We start from the raw sequence: 20,539 nt of genomic DNA on the forward strand, positions 1-20,539 counted from the left end.
AATATCTCCCATAACATCCTCTTGGACAAGCTGTGAAGTATGGGCTAGAGATAAGGGAAGTGGATTGAAAAGGACCTGGGCAGGCAGGCCCTGGGCATGGTGATTGGTGACACAGAGGCCTGTTGGAGACCAGCTTCCAGTGGTGACTTAGTGACTGCAAGAGCTTCTTTCCAGGCTCAATGAGTTGGTGATAAGGTAACACTGATTTTTCCCAACTCTGATCTGCTTAATAAGACACCCATCTAGAGAACTGCATCCATTTGTAGTTTTGTATCTACACGGAGCAGGAGCTTATCTGAATCGAGCTGCCCATGTCTTTTGGGTCTTTCAGAGCCCCTTTAGGAGCTGCTTTTGAGGCTGCCTCCTCCCCTTTCCCTCCACTTTAAGAAAACACATGCAAACTGTTCACGCAGAAACAGAGTTGCAGACCTTCAAGCAGGTATTTTACCAGTTTGCTTTCAAGTACACAGCACTGGTGGCGCTGGTTGTGTGAGCACAGTGCAAGGCATGCTTGAAAATAGAAGGTCTTGCTTTAAAAGACAGGACTGTCAGTGTTCCTTACCTGACTGAGGCCACTTGCAATTGTATTTCCATTCTTCCTTAGTGATCTCTTCAAGCCCTTAAATACTATTTTCAACAGGCATGCACTTCCTTAAAGCTCTTGAGAATCATAGGATGGTTTGGGTTGGAAGGGACCTTAAAGATCATCCGGTTCCAACCCCCTGCCATGGGCAGGGACACCTCCCACCAGACCAGGCTGCCCAAGGCCCCATCCAACCTGGCCTTGAACACCTCCAGGAATGGGGCAGCCACAGCTTCCCTCGGCAACCTGTGCCAGTGCCTCAGCACCACCATGGTGAAGAATTTCTTCTTGATGTCTAGTCTCAATCTCCCATCTTTTACCTTAAAAGCATTAACCCCTTTGTCCTATCCCTGAACTCCCCGAGAAAGAGCCCCTCCCCCACTCTCCGGTAGGTTCCTTTTAAGTACTGAAAAGCTGCTCTAAGGTCTCCCTGGAGCTTTCTCTTTTCCAGACTGAACAGCCCCAACTCTCTCAGCCTGTCCTCCTCTGGGAGGTGCTCCAGCCCTCTGATCATCCTTGTAGCCCTCCTCTGGACCCATTCCAACAGCTCCATATCCTTATGTTGAGGATTCCAGAACCAGACACAGTAGTCCAGATGACGTCTGACAAGAGAGGAACAGAGGGGCAGAACCACCTCCTGCTGCCGATGCAGCTCAGGACACGGTTGGTCCTCTGGGCTGTGAGCACAGATTAGTGGCTCATGTTGAGATTCTCATCAACCAGCACTCCAAGTCCTCCTCTGCAGGGCTGCTCTCTAGTGAAGGTCCAAGGCCCACGACAGCAACCTCCAAAAATAGCATGATCCTTGTCCTTGGAGTTTTTACCTATACGAAAAACACCCTTCCACATTTGAGGCAACAATCAAGAATACATCAAGACCACAACATTGGACCTCTGGGTTCTTAAGTCAAGAACTTGTTTTATTAGTGTAGTTTCATGATTGCATAGTTTGCAAAAGAAAATGGTAACAATTAAACACATTCTCCTTGCTGTGATGGTTCTGTTCTAAATTACTGACGGACCCAGTGATGGGTATTTGCACCACACACCAACCATACTGAAAAGGCCTTTTCCAATGGCAAGTTTCACATGAACTCCAGTAAATTAAATCCCACTGCCAAAGGGGGGGGGGGGGGATGTTATTAAATGCTCCTTTGCAATGGAGTCCGTACAATCCCAGTTATAAAAGTCATATCTTCCCCAAAAAAAAAAAAAAAAAAAAAAAAGTGACAGGATAAATCCAATCAAACTGCTTATTGCAAGTTAAATTCCTGTAAATACTTTAAATGCTAAAAATCTGAGCTGTGTGAAAGATCTTTTATCAATTTTGTTTCAACTTGTGCTTTTGAATCAGAAGTGTTTGTTTAGCTCCTCAGCACCAGCTGTGAGGTGCCAGGAGACTGCCTGATGAGACTGGTCAAGCTGTCATCCTAAGCATGGAACCATGTGAGAAGGAAGGGTAGGAAAAGACTGGGATTACAGACTGATTCCTGGTCATCACAAACAAGGTTAACCAAACGCCTTTTTGAACTGGTTCAGTCCGATGTTGTCAGATGACTCAACGGCTCTGATGCAGCATCCAAAGTCACAGCAGCATCCCAAGTCACCGCTCCCTTCCAGACCGTTTGGCAGATGCTTACCAGGGCTCCGAATAGCAGCTGGAAAAAAGGTGCCAGGTCCTAAACTTCTCCTAGCAGAGCTCCGCCGGTGGCTGTGACTTGCCAAACACCTGGCCTGCAAACACTGGTGCTCCAGGAACACAGCGGAAGATGTGAGCCACCAGCATCACCACCACACGCAGCACACGCTTTGCAAGGGGAAGTGAAGCCAGAGGAAGAAAGAGCTTTGAAGCAAGGCCTTTGCTGGGACGAGCCTCCATTACCTCACCCAGCCCAGAGGGAAGCCTCCCTCAGGCACTTCCACACCTGTCACAGCCCATGAAGTGAAACTGTTTATGGAAGCAAACTGTAAAACAAATGAGCTACTGCGTCCATCTCCTTTATTTGCGGCTCTGTGTTATAATGATTACAGGTCAACTTTCATGAACTGTACAAGCAGAAAAAGGCAGCCAACTATGCTTTACATCATGGTTTCACACAAAGCAAATACAGAAATACCCAATGGCCTAATTTTCTATTTAAAAAATTTCTAGAGGCACAAAGCAAGAACAATGTTGGGAAGAAAAAAAAAATAAGAGTCGAGGGAAGAGGTGTGCATAAATAAAGAAGTACTTCTTACATCAAAAAATGTCCCAAGAATCACAGAGTCTGCAGAAGCCTGGTTAATCAAATACTGCAGTACTGATCTCATCAGTATAAAAGTGAAAGAGCTTTAGTTCTGTAATAAAAATTCGATTTATTTTATTTTGGAGAGAGGGAGGGAAGGAAAGAGGGTGGAAAGAAGGTGGAAGAGAAGGAAGGGCAAACTTTAAAACAGCAGCCAGTATTAGGAAGGGCAGTAGGAGAGGTGAACAGGCACATTGGAACCATGGGAACATGTAAATTGACCACTGTCAAACCAGTGTAAATTTCTTGGTTTCTCATGGAAAACATTTTATCCACATTATTTTCCTCCCAAACACACATCCAACACTGTCTTCAATATAGGACTTTGTTGGTAACTTTTACAACAGGAATAGTGCGCTTATTCCTGCCACCCCATTGCTGTATAAAGTGATCTAGATGATTTCAAACACTTTCTTCAGCTCTACTATAAGCTGCCAGTCAGACTTCTGCATCTCATCCCTGAACCAGTCCTTCAGAGCATCGATGGACTGACGGCTGATCTGCAACACACAAGACAAGCCCATCAGGAACATACACATCCATGTTAAGAAAGGCAGCTTTCAGAGGCTTGGAAGCAATTAATCTAAGAAAGGGGCATCAGTTTACACAGCAGGAAAGCTCACTCTTATCCCAGTTTCACTACTGATCTGCTGCAGCACCTGTCCCATCCGTCGCCTGTCTTTTCTCCTCACATCCCTTACCTGGTCCTCAGAGACTGCAGAAGCACAGACCGTCTCCCGCCTTGTGTTGCAAGGCAAGAACCTATGACCAGAGAGCATCTCCTGCTTCCCCAGCACCAGCACCACCTCCCAGTCCCCAGGACAGGCCCTACAGCCCTACCAGAAAAGCTCCTGTGGCTGCTCACCCGTCCCCTGTGGCTCCATGCCCACCAGCGTGGGTGGTGGAGGGTCATACCACACAGTCACTGAAGGAGTTTGGGATGTGGAAAGCTGTGCCTCTGACAGCAGAGAACTGAGCAAGGGATCATCTCATCCAAACCCAGGGTTCCTGAATCACAGCAACTGAAGTCTTGCTTAATTTCAGAAGCAGGCAAACCCAGTCATGCTGCAACACCACAGGGGACGGCCACGCTGCTCTGAGCAGCAGCTGCAACCAGCAGCACGTGAGCAGCTCGCTCACGGTGTTACCCTTGGGCACAGGTTGCTGCCAGGTATGTTTAGCCACGGTGCATCATTCCCTCGGTCCTCCCAAGGGGCACCGCTGCAAACCTCAGAACACACCTACAGAGGAACCCAGCTGAACACCACCACCCAGGAACTGTTTCAAGTGTCTGTTACAGTCTCTGGTGGAAGGGTTCTAGCGCCTCTTTGTCAGGCTTCAGGCAACATTTCCACTTCAAGCAAACTACGATAGGCTTGATGCTTATGGCAAGCAAGATACCATAACCAAAATGCCATAAACTCTCTCCAAAAGCGCTTACCTTGCTGACGAGGATATCTGTTGCTTCAAAATGCCGTCCATACATTTTAGGTGATTCACCAGGAATAGGTTCTATTTTAACACACACTTCTTGGCCTTTTTTTGCAACCTCCACTGGCTTGTGGTTTATTTCAATACTTGTAACTATTCCAATATCAACAAACTGTAATGCAATGAAGAAGCTGTAATAACACACATCCAAATCCCTGCTTACACAGTCAGAGCTGCTCCAGTGGAGAGCTGCACCTGCGAAGCAGCCACCTCGGAGCTGGCAAAGCGGCACAAACTGCACTGTAAGTGCATTGCACTGAAAAGGGCAGCAACATCAAACCACTTGTAGTGTGTTGGCGATATCAATTTGTTACCCTTTATTATTACCAGACTTTACTTCTGCCCCTTATAAAATAATGAGCAAAATCGTCATCCCTGGTAGCTAATAACCCAGCAGCCGCAGCAGGGGAAGAAGGGAGGTGGCCAGCAGAGCCCCTCCAGCCATGCTTCCTGGCAGGGCCCTGGGGCAGTCGGGAGGCAGCACTGCTTGGGCAGAGAACAGGAAGGTGGCTGCTCACCAGGAAAGAGCCTTGACTTAAAAGTCTGAATCCCATCTCCTGTCAGAACTCTGTGCACTGGGGAAGAAAGGCATGCAGCATTTCCTGGTGCATCATCCCAGGAAATAGCAGATAGATCCAACACCCGCCAGGAAGAGGCGCTTACTTACATTTTTGCTGGGTACACACATGGGAGTCCCCTGCTTCACCTGGCCAGCCTCTACCACCACTCCCATCACTATCGGGTCTCGAGAGTTGAAAATGAACTGAGGGAGTATTTTCATCTTGCAAGGAAATACTGCTATGTGCCTGGAGACGACAAGGAAAAAGGAATTTGGAAGTAGATACTGGAACAGTGTACACAGCATTAACCATTCTGCCTTCCCCCACAATTCTTGGGCTTTTATTCTAGAAGTGTCACTTGGGGAGAAATCAAGCCAGGAAAAACTCTTTTCCAAACTTGCTAATTCTGGTCGATACTTGATCTTCAAGAGCTATAGGGAACAATAACCAAGCATGGCTGGCATGGATTTTGTTTTGACTGGCTTGGGCAGCCAATTAACACCAAGATGAAATGAACAATAATTCTACAGTGTAATTACAGCCTCAGAAGAGCACATGAATAGAAATATTATTGCCTCAACTCATCACAGGGACTCCAAAAATTCAAGACTTCTGCTTGTAAAGCGAACAAATATGGTCAAAAGCTGCAGTACACAAACTCAAATGAGTTCGGTGTGAAATGAAATACATTTTTTTTTTTTCTGTCCTCACTTTACTGAAGATCACCCCAGTGACACTGACTCCAAAAATTAATTTTGGGTCCCTCTAAATGCTTAAATGATTGTGTATTTGTGTTACTGCAGTCAGATATAAGCCATGTACACTGGAATTGCATAAATAGCAAACAACCCAAATTCCTTTAGTTTTGTTTTCCTCACTCTGCCAGACTAACTCATCTGTCACAAACCAGGAACAGAAGCCAAGTATACAAAGCAAATCTTAATAAGAATGCTCCATATTACATGATCGCTTTAGCTAAATCTTACAACTGCTTCACAGCTCTCACCTTACTAAACCTAATCCCAGATGTAAACAATTAGACTGGAGTACTGAATTCTTCAAAACTACCAATTTACCTTCCTACTCTCTTCTTCCTCTCCTTCCTTCCCTCAGAGCTATGTACTAAACAATAATACAGAAACAAGAAGTTAAATGCAATCTCATTTACAGTGAGACAATTGGGACGCTGGTATTTGGGAATCACCCAGAATATGACTGCTCTTACTTACTTGAATTCTTCTTGTTTTTGTTTTTTGTAGTCTTGTCTGTACTTTGTGAAGGCATCAAATAAGTGATAAATTATTTCAGCACTAAAAATTCTAACTCCTAAACTGTCAGCCATTTCCTGTGCATCGCGTTCGATCCTCACATCGAATGCTAGAATGACTGCGTACCTGCAAGTAAAAACAAGTCAAGCGGTTTACTCGACAGAGCACGGAACCAGATGTAGGCAGGAGGCCTTCCTGAAACAGCACTGCACATCTATCAACATAAGAAAGCAGAGAAGTTACTCACTGTGGGTCATGCTCCAACATAACTGATGCCTTCATAACGTCTTTTTTATGGACAGGACCTATGTTGATTCCTGAATACTGTCAAAGAAGAGAGCCACAGGCACCAGTCACTCATCTTTCCGAGTCAAAGGGAAACAGTTACCAACTAAAAGGTAGAAAACACCACCACCAAACACAGCACAAAAGTACTTACTGGCACTTCTGATGTTTTAAGGAATTCAAGTAATGCTTCTAAAGACCCTAGAGTAGAAGCCTGGACATAAACACCTTTCTCTTCTAATTTGATTGCATTCAGTGTTTGCTTCAGTTCATGTATTAGTTCATCCTTTACAGAAAAAAAAAAAAAAAAAAGGAGAGGAAAAAAGCAACTTTTAGTTCTATTGCTATTTATGCCTTGGGAGCGCAAAGTCTTTCTGTTCATGAGCTGCTGAAAGTATGCAACAGCCATACTAATGGTACCAGCTTGCAGACCTGCAGCATAGGCCACACTCAGCCCTGTGATTGCTGCTGCTTTTTTCTGGCATCAGAAAAGCCTGAACTGAACAAGACTAGAGGATTTCACAAGAAGGTGATCATGTAACACAAAGCAGACGCCCCTCCTGGGAGCGAGCAGCATTTCTCTGCGGACTACACACTGCTCTCCCCAGTGTTGGAAGCTCCTGCGGGCAAGACTGAGCGAACACGCCCCCACTGTGTGTGGCGACGGCTTCAGTTGCCTAACTGAGGACCAACAATAAAAGCAGACACTCCAAAATCCGTGAGCCAGAAAGGATTCTGAATGCTCTTTAGGCCTAGGTACAAAAACAGAGGATGCAGGAGCAGCAAGGCTACTTTGCTGATTTCAGAGAAGGTAAAAAAAACAGTTTGAAGAGCGCAACCTTTTAAACCCAAACACTCCATCTTTTCCTCTGACAGATGAATTGGTGTTGCCATTTACTTTAAGACCTCCCACATCTACTACCAGCACACTTTATGTACATACTTTTCATACGTGTCCAGAAACAAGGCCTGTATTTGGAGGACCTGAAAGATTCACCTCCCTTTAGACGCAAAGATAAGTAGACAGGAGACTAAAGTAAAACCGAACAGGAGCATGTCACATTAAATTTGGGTTTAAGATGACTACTTCCCTTCCTCCACTATTTTTAAAGCATAACTCACAAAAGAAATTTCCTCTTACATCATTTTTGCAATTCCGATAGTTTGAAGAACTCTACTAGCAGATATTTGTCTAATATAATTTAATTGAAAAATATGCATAAATGACTACAAGTACCAAATCAGTAATTAATACACAGTCGAACTGTGCTTTGATACTTGTTTTCAAACTTTATTCTACAAGCAGACACATCTAGCAAAGTGTCAGGGAAAAGCAAAGGGTCAAGATACTAAAAATACCACAGCCCTAAGGCTTCACATGGGCACAAGGGCTACAGAGCATCATTGTACCAAGGTTTTAACTGAAAAAAAGCAAGTCACTTGATGCTGAGCTCTCAACATTTGTATGAGCTTCATCACCAGAGAACTCTGTTACCCTCAGTTTAAGTATCTTATTTCAACATTAACCATCTCACCTTGAGGACTGGGACTTCATCCTCTTTGTATGCTACAAGCAATGGCAAACCAGCCAATGTCTTTTCCAAATCTTTCCCAAGAATCTTCACACCTTGAGCAGCAACGACCTCTTTGTGCTTTTCATACTGGTTCTGAAAAGGAGAATACACGCTACAGAGTTCACGTACATGCTACACAGCAACACAAAATAGTGCCCTGCAGCAGAAGAACTTGCCACCTGTGAGCACAGCACAGCGTGTGACAGCAAAGTCAGGCAGCCCCCGTTTTTCATCAGCACTTTTCTCTGCTTCGCATTCCTGGCATGCATGTTCCAGCCTGCATGTTCCTCTCCCACCACATACCCTCCCCTCACCACACCATCCACCTCTGCCGAGGGGAGCAGAGCAGAGGGGATCATTTGAAAACTGAGACAGCAGCTGAAAGGGAATAACATCCTAGAAAACAGCAAGCAGCCCACTAAAAAAAAAAAAAAAAACAACAAAAAAAACCCCATAAATTCGACCCCATAGGGAAGTGAGTTGTTGTTATTTTCTACTTAACTATAGCACTAAAGCTGAGCTGATCCAGCTCAAGGCTCTGTGCAGAAGAGCTGTCTCATTCTCCCACTGGAGGCCTCCCATCCAGCCTTCTCACATACAGAGTTCCATGCTGTATTTTCCAGGTGCTCCTCCCCACCCAGGTCATGGCTCTAAGGCATCACACAAGCAGTTATTTCTGAAGACTCTTAAATCAACATTGGAGGGATTTTCTGATTTCTTTCTTCATTTCTTTTCTGCAAGGCAGTTTCCATCCTCAGGAAGCACTTCGTTCCTGCAAGCCTCTGTTATTTAGCCCTTTATCCCAAAATCCAGGTTTTACTTCAAGAATGACAATTCCCCATGGACAGGCTGAATTGAAATGTACCCTCATTGCCCACTTTGAAAAACCCAGCTCCCCTAGATCCACTTCCCCAGCTGAAGGTTCCCAAATCCAACATTCTCCATCTCAGTGCTGGTACCCTATACTCCATCTCCCACCAAAGTGCAGAAACTCATCTAAAGATCCCACTGATGGGAATCTGTGATGAGTTACGTTGCTGTTCCACTTCACAAAACCACTTCAGCCTCCTAAGCCCTTCACACACGACTATCTTCTGCTTTAAATAAAGGAAGTAAACGGACATAAATGCTTTCAATCATTCCTCATAGTACCAGAATATATTCAACAGCTTCCCACAGAGAATATAACCTAAGCACAAATGTCTATTTTCCTTTTACCACTCCCTATTTATTAGCAAGTTATTACGGCAAAATGTGACCTAGATTTTCCACGGCAACCAGTCCTATCCCACAGGATGTATTACAGCTGTATTAGATGGCCTTACACACAAGTGGAAAGAGAGGCTCTTGTCTTCATATTTAAAGTAGGCCCAGAAGCTCCTGCTAAGATTCCACTATCAACACTGCATCCTTCACCACCCCGAGGCCGCAATGTTCTCGCAACAGAGGATCACTAGCCTCAGCCCAGGTTCCAGCAATTATCTGTAGTACTTCCCAAGAGTATTTGAATTTGAAAGAAGGAACTGGATTGAACACTAAGGACTACGGTGGCCCACAGGGACACAGTTCTCCAACAAAATGAAGCACACCACAATTATTACAGCCTTCAATTAGGACACCAACACTAGTTTTCCACCTCTAAACCAGACCTTTAAGGCCTGTCCTCTATGACATTCACCTAAGGTGTATCTGTATGGGTTTCTTTACTTGCCTTATTCAACATGACACTCCTTTCCTTCTAAACAGGAAAAAAACAGAGCAATTCTTCTCACGATCTTTGAACTGCACATATTAATAATGTATTTATAGCCTTTAATTTCTGTGGCTCTCCCCCTCCTTTCACAGAAAGGAATCCAGGCAGGATCTCAAACTCGGCGTCTCTCCTCAGTCTATTAAGACAAAGGCAGCAAAGCCTCCAATGACTCTTGAAAATGACAAAAGTCTGCAGATTCTGCAGAGGTCCTTGCCATCGCCACTCACCAGCTACTATTAGAAACCCACTTGTTCACTTTTCTAAAATCTAAGCGTATATGATTTTTGTTATTAAAAACCACACTTTTTCTAATAATACATAAAGTCAGAAGTCACTGTACTGGTACACCCAAATATCCATTTAAGATGGGTATCTCCCCCTCACACATACTTCAATCCCTTATTAATGCATACATTAATCCTCACTGCAAGACAACTCCTTGATCCTTTACTGCTGTAACAGACACATCAACAGGCGTAACATCCACAAGTACATCCACAAAAACACTAGATGTGCACTGTCTTCCCCTTTAAGCCACCCTTAGATACTGCTGATAAAACTGCACTCTACTACAGTATCACTTCATATAAAAATTGATTTTTGAGTGTGTGTGTGGTTCTAAATCTTCTGGAAATGTCAATATGGTACCCGGTTTCCATACCTTAACTCGTAGCTCCTTCATAGGAGGAGGTAGCAGAAGACCTCTAATCTGAGTTACTATAGGACCTTCCACCCCAGGAACAATAATGGTGTCTCCTTCTTTCAAGCGTCCATTAATCAAAATAACATCTATGGTAGTGCCCATGCCCGGCAGTGCTTTAACCTGAACAAAAGAGGGGGGGGAAAAGTTACTCCCTCAAGTATTTCAAACATGCCTTTTTTTATCAGGAGAAAGGGGGCAGAGAAGGGAGAAACTTATAGATGAATTTCAAAGAGCAGCTGCTGAAATTACCTCCATAACTTGAGCTCTCAGCTCCTGACACTCAGCCAGTCTCTTGGTCAGCATAGTTTGCGTTAGCTCAACAAGGAGAGCTATCAGACTTCCCATGCCATCCCCTGTGTGAGCAGAGGTAGGTACAAGAGAAACAAAAGTGCGGGGATCCTTATTCTCATAATACAAGGCAGCGTTCAAGCCCTGGAATCAGGATTAATAGTTATAGAGGGAAAAACATATATATACACATCAGTATTAACAGTCACATTCAACTCCAGTCAATTACTGTTGCATTTTTTCAATCTCAATTAAAAAACAACATTGCTACTGACAGTATGCTATGGAACATGAAGCCTCAATCCACTGCTGGAAGCGCTGTGGGATCAGTTAAAGCTAATTACCACATCTAGCTTCTAGACAGCACTGTGCGTCGTCAACAGAAGTTCCCAAAACTGATACATGCCCTGCCAGCGTCCAAAGGACTGAGAGACAGATGGGATTCTCTCAGGTGATTCCCAAAGAGAGCAAGAACCGGGACAGTAAACTTGATCTTCTATTCACAACTCCACTGACCACACACAGCAATTAGCTGCTACTGTTCTCCATATTGGTAGTAAGGGGATGAAGCGTTAATAGAGATTAATTTAACAACAACAAAGTTTGGTTTATGACAGGTAAACACTGATGTGCCAGAAGAATGAGACAGTTTTCTTGATATTCCAAGTTGCTTTGTGGAAAGCAAAAAGACCCACACCACCCACCCACCATCTTTACTATTGCTCTTGTTAACCAAAGAACCATGGCTATTCCAGCATACCTGTTTCGCAAATTCCACTATGATAGCTTTTGCACGTTCTTCAAACTCATCTTTTGTGTTCTTTTTCTGCTTCTTTAAGGTGACAGCTACATCTGTATCTGGGCTTTTTTTCCAGTCATATAACCTATCAATCTTAAAAACACAATAATTTGTCATCCTATGCAGCGTACTAAAGGGCATCTTTATGCTTATGCCACATCATCAGTGAGAAATACTTTACCAGCCAACACAGCTAGCCATCTATTTGCCCCAGTAATCAAATTAAATCTATTTATTTGCTTTAGCTGCTGCTACATTTATCTGTTTAGGTATTTACTCAATGTCAAACAATTTCATGGTAGCAATACTACTTCAGGTTTTAAAAATTCAAGCTATAATAACCTAGGTTGAAATGGGGAAAGTTTATATATATTAATACATCAAATTGAAGGTAAAACATTCAGAAGAAAAAAAAAGAGACCCACATATAACTTCACATACACAAAAAAAATCATGAAGGTTAGGGGTTTTTTCCTGAAAAGAGGCTGCACCAGTTTCACAAAGAACTTTTAAGACTTACAGGTGAATTTGAACCCTTCCCCATGTTGCCACAGAAAAGGGATCATTGAGGATGTTCAAAAGACAACTGCATATTTCCAAAGTACCTTCCTAAGTAAATTTTCACAGCAGGACGGACTTTGTGCAAAAAACTATTGCATTTGCTGTACAAATCAAAACTGCATCTTTAGGAAATGGATTATAACCTGGTCAAATGATAGAACTATAACATGAAATGCAAGAACTTTCAGCTACTTAGTCTCAGGCTCACACCTCTCCATCCACTAGGCTTTTTAAAAAAGAGGCTGTTTTCAACAATGAGACAATAGCCTCCTCCTTCCAACCACCTCCAATCTTAACACTCTTTTCATCCTCCTGTAAGTGTTCTGACAGTACATCAGACAGCATCCAAAGTCTTGGACGCGACTAACATCCTTATTACCACTCATACATGTCATGATAGACAGACAACATTTGTCATGCACAGAATTTCTAAAACCAATGCTGATAACTGGCTTTACCATCTAAAATTGCAGAGCCTGAACTATTTCCCACTAGCTATCAACAAATTACTATTCTGTGAGCCTTCAAGTGGACAAGTATCAGTAGCTAAAATAAAGTAAAACTATTCAACCTGAGGCTTGTATTTCGGTTTTATCAGAAAATGCACACAAATTCATGTAAGTAGGTGAAAGGGAAAGAAAAACCACAACTGAAGTATAACTTTCAGAAGAACGGGCCACATATAGAAGTTATCAGTAAGGGGTCTGAGAAGAACCAATAGATTCTTCTGCCGAACTCCTGTAAAGCCACCAGGGTAACAAGGACAGAAAAAATGCAGCAGAAAGGATCTAAAAACCACTGCTTCAGACTTTACAGAAGCAGTTTGAGTTCATGGAAGAAAAGAGAAAACTGTCAGATGCCAAATAACACTGTCATAGTAGGAAAAACACATTATTACAGTAAAAAGCTATCTCACCTTGTTGAGAGCTACTATAAAGGGACATTTCTTCGATTTCAACAGATTTATTGATTCAATCGTCTGTGGCTCCAAACCATGCATGATGTCAACTACGAGTATAGCAATGTCACAAAGAGAGCTTCCTCTATTTCTTAGATTGCTGTGGCATTGAAAGAGAAAAAAAGATATCAGTCATACAGCGACAGAACTTTAATAAAAACAAATACAATGTCAAACTTACACTAACGAACAAAAAGCTAAAGCAAATAAAATATTTTTCTCTCAAAAATGTAAACTATAAAAAAATTATTCAAAGCACACTATGTAAATTCCTTTTAATAGAATATATTAGAGTACATATAAGCAGAAATAAGAAACTATTATTCTCCCAAGAGTTTTCCTATTATATATTTTTACAAGTTAAGACATGATCTGATTTTTTTCTGAGTGAGAACCGAGAAGGTTACAGTGAAGTACAGGAGTGCAAAATCTGAGCAAGATGGTTGTAAAGCACTACATAAACACTAAGATTATCAGATATCTTTGGTGCCAAACAAAACCTGTCTAGAAGACTTAGAGCTCTAAGTTGTATGATGCCAAGGAACTGAACAGAACACTACGAAGTGTCCTAAGACACAGCATTTCAATGCTTGCAGACATGAAAGTCTTAATCCTTCTGTTTGGGGATTCCACTAGTGCAATACCTCAGTGAGTACAGTTATGCATATCCTGTTTTAAACCAAAAAATTGGTCTAGCAGCTTGCCTGCATGCTGCTGGCGTTCCTAGGTATGGTCTCTGCTAGGAACCAGCTGACTTGTGCAACTGGTAGCAATTCTAGCCTTGCAAACCCTGTTACCTCAACTGTGACACTGTGAATGGCAGGCTAGGACAAAAGTTTTGATGTTTCTGTAGCACAGTGCTTAGGTCTCGCCTTTTCTTTTCCAGCTTGCTTCCAGCTTCCATCTTTCCCCTTACACTAACTATTAAGTAAAAAGTTACTTACATGCTTTTTCAGATATTCATGGCTCAATTTGCATGAAGACAGAAAATCAGTCAGGTATAAAAGACCAGCAATTAACCAGATAAAGGCACTTCCACTTATTCCTCTACTTTGGGTCTGGAGCTTTTTTGGGGTTTTTTTGGGTTTTTTTTGGTGAGAAGAACCACAACAGATTAGGCAGAGACCTAGCACTTCATTAAAAATAATGTCCAGATGCTCTAGCCACCACTTCTGAGAAGTACAACACTGAGAAAACATTACCTGAAAGACTCATGTCCTGGAGTGTCAATTATCAGCATGCCTGGAATTTTTATGTTCTCTCTGTCAAACTAATATTTCAAAACATTAGCCATCTTGAAAAGATTATAGAAGAAATAAAAAAGCCTACAAGCTGGCTGCATTACTGACAGTCTTCACTTCAAAATCTCGATAAATATTTTAAGGAAGATCACACCCTCCACAAACCAAATCAGTCAAGGCTCATTTCAATATAAAGAAAAAATTACGCATCAATGCAGCACATTCCCCTAGGTATTACCTGGCCATAAGCTCAGCTAAAATCATATGAGAAGGCAGTCTACAGAGGAAAAAATAGTTCAGGCTAGCGAGATTTATCATCCTTCTCTTGAACATTTCCTCCTTTTCTCCAATGAGTTCACATTCTTAATAAATCTAGTAAGATCTTGGATAAAAAAAATCCCTACCAAGGTTTTTTAGTCAGCTACTGCAGCAAGCCAAATAGGATATAGTATCCAAAACAAGCAATACAGATCAGTTATTTCTGTAAGACAGTAAAATTCACCACCTCGGAATTTGCCCAATTTCAACACACACAGCAAAAAGGTAAGTTTTCAACAGAAAACACATTAAAGTTTCCCAAATCTCAACTTGCAAACAAAACATAGACAAATAAGCAGTCAAGGTGCACGTGTACTGTACAGAACAGACCAAGCAGTATTTGTGTATTTTTCTGAAGAAGTGGTAATGCATTAACTGACACCAAATGTATGGACTAAAATAAAAAAATGAGAAAGCCTCCTCTCTGCTGAGGGTGGGGGAAAAATAGGAATTTAAAAGCTATCAACCCCACTGTTGGGGACGGGGGAAAGTACATCTGCCTGTGTCATGAAATCTCACAAGGCCATAACTAGTTTAAAAATCACATTTTTAAAAAAAAACCAGTCTTCGAAGCGCTATAACTTACATTTTTCACCATTTTAGTTTGCTCATTAATAGCTTCTAGGGGAACATTAGTCGCACCAATCTGCTGAGTGATACCACCAGCTTCACTGTCCTGTACATGGGTGTGGCGGAGCTAAAGACAAAAAGAAGACCAGAAATACTCAGTTGTAAGAGACTAAAGTCACCTCTTCAAGTACACTTTTTTCAATGAAAAAAACAGATGCATAAGCAAAATATACAGGCAGTGCCTTCACATTCCAAATCTTACCTTATCTAAAATTTTGGTTTTGCCTGTGTCTACATGCCCCAGGACACAGATAACTGGTGCCCTGAGCTTTTCAGTGTTCACATTTTTGCTGTTTTCAGCTCGTCGCTTCTACGTAAAAGACAAATAAAAACTGGTAAGTACAAACAAAACAAAACAAAAATCACAGCTCACCTCTGGCCTTGATTACATACACACACAGAACAGAGTTAACTGTGGGACTTCAACTTTCCAGGCAATTCAAGGCCCATCATCTCTCTTTCCGCAAATCAAAAATTTACAACTAAGAATTAAGTTTTTATTTGATTGGTTGGTTTTGGTTAGTTTTGGTTACAGTCGAGTAGGCTAAGTTATTGTATCAACTAACATGTAGTTTTATTGATGGTACATTCTGAAGAAGCACCTTGGGTAGCCAAGGACATCAACAGCCACAAAGGTGTTGAACAGTTTAGAAATATAACTTTTAAAACTCTGAAACATCTGTCTGTTAGGGATAAAAGCCTCTTTCTCCAGGAGGGTGAAAAGTGGAAGGCAATGACACTGAACTGCACATTCTTTGTGATTAAGTTGTCTAAAACAAAATGCTTCAGCTTCAGGCAAGAACGGATCTTTTTACTTCACTAAAACAATTTCTGGACCTGCCTAAATATTAGTCATGACACAGCCATCATTTTAACAAGTATGGTTAAAAGACCTTTCAATGAACTGAGGACTAAATTGTTTCTTACACAAGAGTCCAGCTGTTCAAGTAAAGCTGTGTCTTAATACCTCAATTCTCCGTTTAGCTTTGTCATAAGCACGCTCTTCCTTAGTGCGGTCATCATCAGAGTCGTACTCAGAATCAGAGCTAATTTCTTTGCTGAGCTTTTTATCCATAGATTGTTTTCCAATAGCTTGGGAGTCTGTCTCTCTCTCATCTGAAGTCTTTTCATCCTCATCTTCACTCCCTTCACTGTCTTCAGATTCTTCAGTCTCTTCTTCCTCTTCTTCCTCATCCTCTTCTTCCTCCTCTTCCTCATCCACTTCATTTTGTTCTTTGACTTCGATGTGGACAGGTTTGCTCTCTGTCAAAAAATCCAAATAAAATCTAAAGTAAAAATCCTCTATTAAGTTCACACTTGTGGGGGAGAGGGCAACAAAAACCCCAGAGAGAGACTGCTACTATAGGAGAGTGAGGACCTAGAGTAAGTTCCATTCAACAAGTGCTAGCCAGGATGGCTTTTTATTTTGAAAGTGGAAAAACAAACGTTTCATATAAGAGCTGCTGACTTAAGTGTTCAGGGTCTGTGCAAGCAGAGTGAGTTTCGGGTGGGAGAGGAATGATATCGGCACATTTACACTTCACATCATTTGCAAGTATTCAGATAAAGTGGCATTCTTAAAAGCTGTGTGCACTTCATAAAGGAAAGGATGCACTAACACATTTAAACAAAGCCAAGACACTCCAAATTGAACAAAACATATTCTCTGCATTATGGTCAGGAAAGCACCATAATAAGAAAGTTAAGTAGATGCAACAATCAGAACAAATGGTCTCTTCTACATCTTTAAAAATTTCATCTTAAGGTTTTCCTTAACTGTTCAGAGAAGATGAATATTTTTCAGAAGAATTCTTCAGTAAGCAAATGAAAAGAACTATCAAAAAGTAATTTTCTGTCTTTGAAAGCTTCCCATTCTCAAAAATCAAAAATCTTAAAGAGATAAGCTAATGGACACTTTAAACTCATGCATTATCTTCCTTACACAGCTACCAGGAGGCTTGCTACCTTTTAGTTAAGTTTCACTGCTATGCTGCAAGTCCATCAGCTTAATAATACACTAAATGCGATTCTCAGGAAGGTTCTTTTTCAGGATCACACTGTCAGATCCTTCAAAAAAAAAAAAGCAGCAAGGAGCAAGATGTGCCATTCTCTCCCAAACAGTGGCAATAGACTAAAATGGACTTTCAAGAGGATTAGCAGTCCTTAGTACTCCAAGTGGAACAACACGTCACCTCAGGAGCACATACTTGTGCTGAAAGAAAATTCACACTGCTGTACATATACATGTGTTTATCTGGTTTTGTATGTGTTTGTATATAGATAGATACATATATATGTATATATAAATATATATACATATAAAGCATTACACTTGAAAGCACAGGACTGTGCAACTCAAGTACTTGAGGAGCAGTCTTTGATCTTAAGAAACAATGAAGAGATGTCAGGGAAGCACCAAGAGCAGTAATTAACTCCTGTTCAGGAAGTCTCACAGCAATAGAAGAAGAAAACACCCGAGTAGTTGACCCTGCACATTCTTATGCAGCTCTAACTTCCCCATAAACACTGCTGTTGGCCAGAGATAGAATAAGGGCTTTGACATATATTTGCAGGAGTACGAATGTTCTGGCAATTCCTTCTTCCACACTTGCTTCTCAAAGAAGTAGATGAGAAAAGGTATCTGAAACTCCCTGTAACGTATGCATGCTAGCCTTCACGCTTAGTTCCACACTCCTGGAGAACTTCTCACAGACGCCCTCCTAGATGTTGCCAGATTTGTGTAGTAAAACTGTTAGGACTTGGGAACGATTACTAGAAAAATACAGCACCAGGTAAAAGGTTTCCCTAAACTCCAGGAGGTAGTTTAGGCACATAGGAAGTGGAGAGGATTTTCACTTCCATAAAAAATAAAGAACAAAAAATTCCATCTGATTTATTTTAGGTGATAACTGTACGTGAGTAATTTCAGAGTCTTACTGAGAAGTATTTGTGCAGATTCTGAAAGCTCCGCCTCTGAAAGAAGAATCTTGTATCTTTTTATCATTACGCATGCCTCACAATTTAGCTAATGGGGCAGGGGAGAACCTAAATACAATAGTTTTCTACAGAAGCAAAAAATTCAGCCCAAAGAAACCTCTTGATGAGAAAAAGCATGTTTGGTATTTATGTGCTCACCTTTCTCTCCATCTTCGTCACTAACCATAGCTTCCCAGTCATCCAAACCTCCATCTTCCGATTCTACTTCTTCTTCTTCCTTTTCTTCTAAAACTAAGAAATTCAGCATTAAAGAAAAAGAAACAGCCCAGCAATATACAACATTTTTAGATGCCACTTCCTTTGACACTGACAACTGCAACTTACAAGTTTGCTGCTACCATATTTCTATCAAATTATCTCCATGTTCCCTAAAGCGAAAATGCTGCACACTTAAGGAATAATCTTCAGTTCTCCTCACCAAATCTTACTGTGGTAGTATCTTTACCTAGTAAAACATATTTTTGAAATACATGGATAAACTACTCATCTAGTTCCTGTCTGCGTGTCATGCAAGTGCCACACAAATCTCAACCAGAACCATGTTCCTTGAAAGGAGCTGCCCAGTTAATAGTTAGTCTTGTGTAACAAAATGACAGAGAAACAACACAAGTTGGGTTGCATTATTAACTTTAATTAGTAGGAAAATAAATTCTTCACAGAAAGTGCTATTTTAGGACTCCATGTGCCATAATTATACCACAGGTTCGAGAAGCATTAAGTATATTAATGCCAGCAGGAATTCAGCCAAACATTAAGAGCTGCCATCTCTTCATATAAAAGACAAATGGAAAAATGCCAACTTTTAACCCTCTCCAAAAAGGGGATTAAACAATAAGTATGTTGCAGCACACCTAGCATCACAAAATTTCAACTACTTGAAGTGTGAGTTCCAAACTGCTACAATATTAACTGGGAACTAATGTTCTGCCAGTGGGCCCTTCTCTTTCATGGCAATGGAATTGCTCCTTCAAGGGACAAGTCAAGCTACAATTAAGAGTACACATGCAGCTTTGTTTTCAAAAAAAATGGAAAAAGTCTCAGTATTTATTCTAGTTTTTCTTAAGTCAGACAATCTCCTCACTGAGGAAGAAGCCCAGTATAATCTGATTTTGCAAAAACAAGTACTGTTGCCCTCATTTTTGCCCACACACAATCACTTGCTATGCTGATTCTCGGTTTCACAAGCTAACCCAACCTATACCTAGTGCATTCAGCACTCGAGAAAGCAAAAGACTCAAGAATACAATCACTGTAAATATTGCAGTACCGATACTGCATGCAGCATTATTTCCTTCCTATCCCTACGTAAGCGCTGACAAAAGCCTTTTAGAAATGAAATGAAGAGTTGAGAGAGCTAACTGTGAGGCACTGAATGTGCTTATTTGAGATAGTTGCCTAAGCCAACTGAACACTGGAGTTCACCCAGCATAAAGGACCTTTATAGTCTCATGCTGGAGCTTCAGGCCTTTTAATTCCATAAAATTCCATTAGTTCCTCCCTTAGGAGAAGAAAAAAAACCAGCAGCTACGTCAAGAAAGGACAGCGGCTCAGCCCCATCTAACACGGTACAATGCCCACCATGCAGTACTGCCACACAGTCTTATTATGTGCTCTAAGCTTACTAGCATTACTACCAACCTGGCTCTACTGGAAGAGGAGTCTCTTCTTTTACTGGAGTTTCCAGTTCTACAGCATCTTCAGCTGGTGAAGTTACCTCCACGCTTTCTGAAATTGCAAAAAAGCAAATTGGTTGCTACATTCTTCCAACCTGCAAACCAACTTAGAGAGACATGCAGCTTGATATTTAAGTTCTGGTTTTAAGTTGTCCTGTTACAAGTAAACAGAATCTGAATTTATTTAATATTGAACTGAACTTTCACTTACTGAACCAGAACAAAGTTAGAGCAAGCGGCTTAATTGAAAAACATGGTTTTCTAAGCAGTTACAGATTTACAGGATAGTCATATAGTTATGGCTAAGATTACCACTACTTTTGAACATTAAAACCCCTCATTTTGAAATACAAGAGAAAATGAAGTAATACTAATGAACTACCCATTCTTGCTTTCCTGTGTTCCACGAGGGGGAAGTCACTGGTACAATATGGATCAGCACTGTTCTCAATTCTTTACACACACTCCTTAATTGGTAAGTAATCAGGTAACTCATGTTGAATGTAAAAAACTCAGCTAAATAACAAAAAAAAATGATGTAAAGGGGTTTTGTATTGTTTAAACTAAAGAAT

The 20,539-nt window shown here is 41.4% G+C and overlaps 1 protein-coding gene across 1 annotated transcript in view; it reads right to left on the reverse strand.

Moving 5' to 3' along the window:
- Window positions 1-1,491: 1,491 nt before the first annotated feature.
- The window catches only part of EIF5B (eukaryotic translation initiation factor 5B), a 38,033-nt gene continuing 18,985 nt past the window's right edge, over window positions 1,492-20,539 (reverse strand). The window contains exons 8-24 of the mRNA XM_054081490.1: window positions 19,933-20,019; window positions 18,433-18,525; window positions 16,265-16,560; window positions 15,500-15,607; window positions 15,254-15,364; window positions 14,311-14,378; window positions 13,067-13,208; window positions 11,551-11,682; window positions 10,752-10,934; window positions 10,461-10,622; window positions 8,008-8,139; window positions 6,627-6,758; window positions 6,435-6,511; window positions 6,149-6,313; window positions 5,027-5,165; window positions 4,310-4,471; window positions 1,492-3,368 (exon numbers count right to left, since the gene is read on the reverse strand). Coding sequence (XP_053937465.1) covers window positions 3,261-3,368; window positions 4,310-4,471; window positions 5,027-5,165; window positions 6,149-6,313; window positions 6,435-6,511; window positions 6,627-6,758; window positions 8,008-8,139; window positions 10,461-10,622; window positions 10,752-10,934; window positions 11,551-11,682; window positions 13,067-13,208; window positions 14,311-14,378; window positions 15,254-15,364; window positions 15,500-15,607; window positions 16,265-16,560; window positions 18,433-18,525; window positions 19,933-20,019 — 2,297 coding nt within the window. The 3' untranslated portion in view covers window positions 1,492-3,260. The remainder of the gene's footprint in view (window positions 3,369-4,309; window positions 4,472-5,026; window positions 5,166-6,148; window positions 6,314-6,434; window positions 6,512-6,626; window positions 6,759-8,007; window positions 8,140-10,460; window positions 10,623-10,751; window positions 10,935-11,550; window positions 11,683-13,066; window positions 13,209-14,310; window positions 14,379-15,253; window positions 15,365-15,499; window positions 15,608-16,264; window positions 16,561-18,432; window positions 18,526-19,932; window positions 20,020-20,539) is intronic.

This window comes from Cuculus canorus, chromosome 1, assembly GCF_017976375.1.
Source record: "Cuculus canorus isolate bCucCan1 chromosome 1, bCucCan1.pri, whole genome shotgun sequence".
NCBI classification, from domain to species: domain Eukaryota; kingdom Metazoa; phylum Chordata; class Aves; order Cuculiformes; family Cuculidae; genus Cuculus; species Cuculus canorus.